General features: G+C 31.9%; 1 protein-coding gene across 1 annotated transcript; it reads left to right on the top strand.

The window, feature by feature from the left end:
• The first annotated feature begins 3,466 nt into the window (after positions 1-3,466).
• On the top strand, positions 3,467-8,443 carry LOC113850775 (WD repeat-containing protein 44-like). The gene is made up of 7 exons (XM_027481318.1): positions 3,467-5,035; positions 5,918-6,008; positions 6,121-6,278; positions 6,497-6,548; positions 6,700-6,779; positions 6,865-6,958; positions 7,620-8,443. The coding sequence occupies exons 1-7, from the start codon at positions 3,467-3,469 to the stop codon at positions 8,441-8,443; spliced, it is 2,868 nt and encodes a 955-aa protein (XP_027337119.1).

Genomic DNA, 8,443 nt, shown 5'->3' with positions numbered 1-8,443 from the left:
ATACTAGTTATCCCACTTCAAATTGTCATGGATGTAGCATGTTACTAAGCAACAACATTGATTTTTTTAAAAGATTTTAAAATTTTTAAGGATCAAAACTAAAAATGCTTTTTAAAGACTGAAAAGGAATGAAAATACTAAAAAATTTCTTAAATTATTATTTAAGGAATTCAGAATGAAAAAAAATTATTAAAATGTGTTGTTAATGTATTTTCACTATATGTAATTACAAATATATTTCAGTTTGTTTTTTAATAATAAAATTATTATTATTATCTTAAACAATATGCATAGAATTTTTTTAAGTAAAATACAACATAAATTTAGATATATTTATAGAAACTAAAAATATATTTATATTTTTTTTTCTCTCTTATTTGTTGCTTTTGAAGAATTTTGTTCTCCATGTTCATCAATTTGCTTTATGCAGTGCTAGTTCTTGATGATCTCTCTAAACTCTAGAACCTGCTTTCTATTGAAAACAAAAATTGCCCAGAGAAACGATTCATCAGAATATATCTAGTTAATTATGCTAAACGAAGTTAATGCTTTAAAAAATATGTTAACCACATCTACTGAATACTGATTACGGATCTGTTCGTATTGGAATGCAAACTTGTTAATTCTTACAGCGAGACAACGCGTTCCATAATTCATTTAAATTCTGTTTCTCTTTTCAGAAAATTATATTATATCTAATTAACTTTCGCTTATGACTGCAGCCATGTTTTAGTCAAATCGAAAATGAAATCACAAATGGCCTGCTAAGTCTAATATTTGAGGGAGTCTACACTATAGGAATTAACCCCATAATTAGCATCACATTCATAATCTTTGTAGTGTTGAAAAATTTACACACGCCCACAAGAGAGAGAGAGAGATTATAAAAAGGAATAAGAAAGGGATAGTGTGTTATAATAAAAAATAAAAACCATACTTACATACACATAATTCATATCATGATATATAACTGAGCTGAATCAAGGGAACACCTTTGCTTCTCACGTTAACGAAGAAAGAAAAAGAAAAAAGAATTTTCCAGATCAATCATTGATTAAAAACCAGATAATCAATAATGTATTAAATTAATGAATTGTGTTAAATGAATAATCCATGCAAACTCTAACTTTGAAAAATATGTTTTTTTTTCTTTCATGAATTATGTTAAATGAATAGGAAAACACAAAGTCTTTATAAAATTTTATAAAAGATTTAGAGAAAATTGAATATACTTGTTGATTGAAGTTCATTTGAATTACAAAAAAAAGAAAGTAGTACAGCAGAAATTTATATGACTAATCTGATGTAATGTTACTACTAATTACACACAACACAAGAAAATAAAACTCATAACAAAATAATTAGAACAGTTAATTTTTTAACTAACTATTCTCTGCGTGAGCTGTCTTAGTAGCTAGTTTTATTACCCTCACACAATGTAAGGTCCAAAATACTACTCTAAACATGAATAATGCAAGGTGAAAAGTGTATACATGTGTGATTTTATGGTCTCCATGTGATAAGGCCTGTTGGTCCAAAAAATAAATTTTAAATTCGTTAGTTACACCCATACTTTGGAGTATATATATTCATTTGGAAGGATTTTCATAATTATCTATGACTATTTATGTTATTAACTACCAGATCAAATGCAGAAAAAAGTGAGATAAATAATCGATACTACTTAAAAGATTCATCTTTAGATAATAGATACTGTAACTAGTATTCCTGTAATTAGTTTAATTGGTATATTTTTTTTATGGTTCATATCTTATACTTACTCCTCAACCTATACCACATTTTGTTCTTCCACTTATCTTACTCTTCCCAACTCTTCTAATTCTTTTTCCGTTATTAGATAAAAGAGTTTAGTTGACAAAGTTAGTCCTTCTATATTTTCTTATATAAGTTGGAGTTAAGAGATAAAGGAAAGCGGGATAAATTTTGATCTACAGCTGTAGTATTGAATAAAATTTAGAATAATATCTTTAAGAATAAAAATTTATTAATTAAAAATACTCAACAAATTTAAAGTTACGGGAATACAATATAGAGATATTTACGAGATAATAAGAAATTAATAATGATAAAAGTAAAATGAATTTTAATATGCTTCTTTTGAAGAAATTTTCGAAGACTCGTAGTTAGAATTATGTGTGAGATAATAAATGAGTATTTTCTATATGAATTAGAAAATGGTTTTATTTCCTGTGAAGTGTGTAGCACTAGAATGATTTGCGCACACTACGCAGTTGCATACCCGAAACTCTTTTATCCAAATAATAAAATAATAATTCTCCACGGAAGGATATGAGGAGACTCGGACATCCATGCATTGCATTAAATGTGTGACGGTTATATTTTGGATAACTCAAGCTTTTGCATTTCTAGAACTAATGACTATCTCCCTCACACACTTGTTTAGTGCAATAGGCTGTTACATTTTTTATTCATAAAAAATTATTGATATTTGTAATAATTATTTTCAAGCTATAGTTTATAATATTTTTAATTGATAGATTATATTTTAAAATTAAATTACACTTAAAGGAACCTTGGAACAACAGTGACACCCCTCCCATGTACAACGATAGTCATTGTCCTAAGTCACGAAACTTTTTGATGACTCGTTAATCTTTTCCAATTAAGTAAAAAAAAGTAATTTTTTATTATAGAGATAAATATGCATGAATTATTTTTGACACTAAACATTTATCAAGTTTTTATAAAAAAAAGTTGATTACAATTATTTTGTAAATTTATAATTAAATTAAATACATATGTTTTCTGAATATAATTTTTTATAGTTAATATTATTTATAAACCAATTTAAATAATATTAATAATGTGAAAAGAATTATATGGTTGCATGAAAGTTTTACAATAGTGGTATAGGGTTTTTTATATCGAAAAAAATAAATATTAAAATATAAAATTTTAGAAAGAATTATGAAAATATGTTTTAATTTTTTATAATTTTTTAAAAAATCGTAGTGATTTTTATTATTTATTTTTTTTAATAATTTTTAAAAATGTCAATAATAATTTTTAATATTTTTATTATTTTATTTTTATTTTTTTTATTTACACAATAAATAACAATTTTTGAGTTTTTCTATTTTTATAATTTTCTCTAAAATTTCATATTTTACTATATATTAGTTTTAAATGTCATATTAAAATAAAATAAAACCCAGTAGTATATTATGTTTTAATTTATGCAGGCAAGTTAGGCATGTGAATAACTTAGATCTTTGGATCGTGGAAAAAGCAAAAGAGCAAAGCGAGAGAAGAAGAGGCATTGACCATTTCTTTGCCTCCAAAATCCATAACGTCAAACAACCTCTCTTTCTTCCCTTGTTTTTCTCTCTTTCACTTCCTCTGCCCCAAACACCCAAACGTAACAACAAACGAAAAAATTAACACCAAACAAACAGAACCCCAGTTTTTGCGCCAATGCGCCACCATGGAACGCCGGAAAACGCTGACCATGAGCTGGGACGGCCTTGGCGACGTTGACGACGACGACGCCTTCTTTGAGTCCTACAACCGCCTCTCCACGGCCGTTCCCCACGACCTCGCTTCTTCCTCCGAAGATGAAGATGAAGATTTCGACGACCCTCGATTGTCCTTTGCCTCAGCCATTTCCTCTGCTCAATCTCGAAAACCTAGAGCCACTCCACAGACCGATCCAGCTCCAGATTACGGGATATGGATGGCAGCCCCTGCTTCAATCAGCGAAAGAAGAAAGCGATTGCTCCATGGCATGGGCCTCGACGACAACAAAGAGTTCTTGAAGGCCACCAGCATCAAGCTCAATCACGCAATCTCAAGAAAGTTTGAACAAGAACAGGACAATCCTGTTTCTTTAAATTCAACAAAGACATCAAAGCTTCCTCCCACCACTGTTACTGTTACTACTTGTAATTCCTCCTCTATTACTGAGGAGAAAAGAACAGAGCCAACAGAGCGCACCTCTGTTCCTCTGGGTTTGGTTCGGTCGCGTTCTGAGAGCGACATGGATTCGTTCTCCGTTGAAAAGTTCAGGAAAGAAGAGTTGATCGGCAAGGCGTCGAAGCAGCGCCTCATGAGGACTGCCACTGACATAGCCTTTCCTCGGAAGGTTGCTAATAATGCTGATGGAAACAGAGTGGGGGTGAGGGATTCTGATGAAACAGGACGATCCAAGCGTAAATTGGAGGAATCAGGAGTACGAGCGTTCTTCTTGATAAAGAATTTGGATACTGGAAAAGAGTTTATTGTGAACGAGTATGGTGAAAATGGGACGTGGAATAGGTTGAGTGACTTGCAAACTGGGAAGCAATTAACGATGGAGGAGTTTGAGAAGACAGTGGGGCAATCGCGCGTGGTGAATGAGCTGATGAGGCGTGCGAACGTTGGAAGGAACGAGGGTTACTCGAGGAAATTGTCGTCGAGTTCGTATATTTCGAGGAGTTTGAGGATGAGCAAGAGGAGAGGTGCTGCATTGTTGAAGAACATAAAGGGTGTGGCCAGTGGCTTCATTGGGGAGAGAGAAAGGGAAGCGGTGCATGTGCAGGCGCAAGTGACGGAGGCAAAGAATCAATGGGTGAAAGTTCGGCAAAGTGGCAAGTCACACAAAGAACTCTCAGCGTTGCATCTTTGTCAAGAGCTTCTGGCTCATGAAGGATGCATTTGGACCATTAGGTTTAGCTTAGATGGTCGTTTTTTGGCGAGTGGTGGAGAGGACAATGTCATTCACGTTTGGGAAGTTCAAGAATGTGAGGTCATGTCTCTGAGGCCTGACGAGGGAAATCTCACTCCCCTTCATCCCTCACTGCTCTCTTCCGTTGACCGAAATGCCCAAACAGAGCCTTCTTCTTCACCTTCTTGGAGTCAGAAGAAGAAGAAAGGCAAATTTGGAAGCAAAAGAGGGAGCCTCATTCCAGAATATGTTCATGTTCCCGACACTGTTTTCTCCCTTTCTGAGAAGCCACATTGCTCTTTTCGAGGACATTCGGATGATGTTTTGGATTTGTCTTGGTCTAAATCTCAGGTAATGCTTCTCTCCAACCCCCTTTCCTCTTCCTTTTTTTACCTCTTATGATTTCATTCATATAATTCATACGTTTTATTATAATTTTTATATATTTTTATAAGTGAAATCTCATAAATCTACTTAAGTGGGATTTTTTACTTCGTAAAAAAACTTCAAATTAAATATATTTTCTATTTTAATAATATTTTAATTTTGGTTCTCTCTTTTTTTTGTACTCTAATTGTTTTAAAATTCAGCTCTTTTAATTTTTTTTTATTTTTATAACCTAACAAAAATTCACACATGCTCACTTAAATAACTTTTTAACTAACCAGGAAGAACAAAGTATATACATGAAGGGAGAGTTATTATCAAGTCATGTACTTAATAACTTTTATTAGGACGTGAGATTGATTAATCTAATTATTAAATTATACTATATTATTTTTACGATTATGTATATTAAATTTTATATAATTTATATGTTATTTAAAATTTAATATTTATTCCGGTTACTTTATTTTAATATACAATATATTTTTAAAATATAAATAAATATTAAATTTTGTATAACATATTTATAAATGAGTAAATTATACTATAAAATTTAATATATATGATCGTGAAATAATATAAAATAATTTAATAATTAAATTTATTAATTTTATTAATTTTATATTTTATGAAAAATTATTAAAGTAGTGTAAGGGTTAGTTTGACATTTAATGTCAATAAATCTTAACTCATATAATAATAATAATAATAATAGAAAAAAAAAAAGAGCGTTCTCTCGTGAGAGAATATTTGCAAGATCAAGATCACTTTCGTATTTCTCTTTGCCTTACGATACAAAATATAATAAGAACTTCAATTTTGATGGATTTTCATTTCCAATTGCAGTTGCTTCTCTCGTCTTCGATGGATAAAACAGTGAGATTATGGGATTTGGAAACCAAGACTTGTTTGAAGATGTTTGCTCATAATGACTATGGTGAGACTCATATGTTCCGATTCTAGTCAATTATTTTAATGTTGTATATGATTTTCAACCCCTTGGATGGTATGTTGTTACTACGTGTTTGATGAGGGATTGGATATTGCAGTAACCTGCATACAATTTAATCCTATCGACAATGATTATTTCATAAGTGGTTCACTTGATGCTAAGGTCAGAATATGGAACATCCCTGAACGCCATGTTGTGGATTGGACTGATATCCATGAAATGGTTACTGCTGTCTGTTATACCCCTGATGGTCAAGTATGGTTTTCTTCCACTAACCATTTTTATTTGTACTTGTTTTCTTTTACTTAATTAACTTTCCCTTCCTAAGTAGTGTTGATAACTCCCAAGACAAATCTCAATTTGCCGTATGTTTAGAGAATTTCCTATAAAATATTGTTAATTGTTAAATAATAAAGTAAATATAAATAACATTAATTATGCATTGGTATTGATCTTGCTCATTGCTATTGTAGAGTGCTTTTGTTGGTACACATAAAGGGAGTTGTCGTACCTATAGCACAGAAGGTACTACTTGTTCCACCATTGTATTCATTTTTTTTTTATCTCCACTTGAACCATCTTGGAATCTATTTAGAAATTTACCATGTCATTTCATTCTTTAATTTAAAATTATACAATTTAAGTTGTTAATTATCTTTTGCATATGCTGAACCAGATTGCACATTAAGTCAAACAGGCACTATTGAGCTTCGACGCAAGAAGAAATCTCAACTAAGAAAGGTCACTGGTTTTCAGGTAATTGTTATCTTCATGTGCAATAAGCTAGCTTCAGTTTGATGTAAGGAAATCAAACTTACTAGTTTGTTATCTTTATATATAGTTTAACCCAAGTAAACCATCAGAGGTGCTCGTTACTTCAGCTGATTCAAGGATCAGAATTTTGGATGGTTCAGAAGTCATTCACAAGTTTAGAGGTGCTTCATCATATTATCTGAAGTTACTTGTTCATCTGCTAAAAGCACAAACAATTCTTGCATGAAAACAAACTTCTATAAGCACAGTTACGAAGGATGGATATAAAATAATAATTTCATGTAAGAAATTATTTTAAAGATAATCCTATTCTCGCTCAAATTTTTGCCAAAAGTTTTACAATTCGTTATTTTCTGTGTGTCTCGTTATCTCATCATCCACCTCATTCTACACTTCTCTCTTCATATTTATGTTAAAAGAGATGTTGTGAGAAGTAAAACATTTTTTATTTAAAAACATCCCAAGCATAACGCCTCTTATATTCCTTTCTTTTATCACATCACATATATCACTTGTTACGTCTATTACTTTTTCTTTTTTTATTCTAAGGTGGGGTAAATTAAAATGGATTGAAAATCACATCGATAGGTGCCTTTTTACGTTTTTTATTAATTTTTTTTTACTTATAATTCTTTGACCAGGGTCCTAAGACACTAGTTAGCATTTTCCAAATAACATAATTTTTATTTTAATACCATTATGAGCTTTCGATAGGTTTTGCTAGTAGACAGTACTGTTCTCATTCAGAAAGTGCTTAAAATACAACTTGTTTTCTGCATGTGTCAAGTTATCTGACAATATATTGGTTTTGGACATCGACAGGTTTTAAAAATGCCAACAGCCAAATTGCAGCTTCATTTAGTCCGAATGGGAGATACATTATTAGTGCAAGTGAAGATTCTCAAGTATATGTCTGGAAACATGAAGAGCATGGAAGCGCAAGCATTGGGAAAGGTAGAAATATTATTGTAACCCGATCTCACGAGCACTTCCAATGTAAAGATGTTTCAATAGCAATAGCATGGCCCTGGACCAAAAGGGGTGATCCCCTACCAATGCCAATGAATAAATCTAAAAGGCATTCAAAACATTCTCAGGCATCTTCTAGTTTTAGAGAAGACACCACTTTTGGAACAAACAGTAAGAGAATGTTTCCACCTCTTCCCAAGAAGAGTAATAACCATACAACAGAAAATAACACTTCTTCCCCAAAGGAAGATCTTGCAGCAATTTCACGCACAGAATCTGGATTAGGTTATTCATTTTCAAATAGTAAGAGAATGATGCCACCACCTCCGGTGAAAACTAACTGCCACTCCACAGAAGAAGAAGACCATGATGCAATTTCGCGCACAGATTCAGGAATTGGAGATTCATTTAGTTCAAGCTCATCATCATCAGTTAGGTGTGGTGATTCACCTTCAATATCTGATGCTGCCACTTCATCATGGTCTTCTTCTTATTCATTATCCGAAATTAACCATGGTTCCTCAACAATACATCCTTCAGCATGGGGCTTGGTAATTGTGACAGCTGGGTATGGAGGTGAAATCAAATGTTATCAAAATTTTGGGTTACCCAGAAGGTTGGGTCGGCAACCCCATCTTTTTGGAGGTTATAACAGTTTCTCTCATGGTAACACCTAG

This window comes from Abrus precatorius, unplaced genomic scaffold (genome assembly GCF_003935025.1).
Source record: "Abrus precatorius isolate BTA unplaced genomic scaffold, Abrus_2018 Scaffold9, whole genome shotgun sequence".
NCBI classification, from domain to species: Eukaryota; Viridiplantae; Streptophyta; class Magnoliopsida; order Fabales; family Fabaceae; genus Abrus; species Abrus precatorius.
This window is presented reverse-complemented; position numbering and strand designations above follow the sequence as displayed.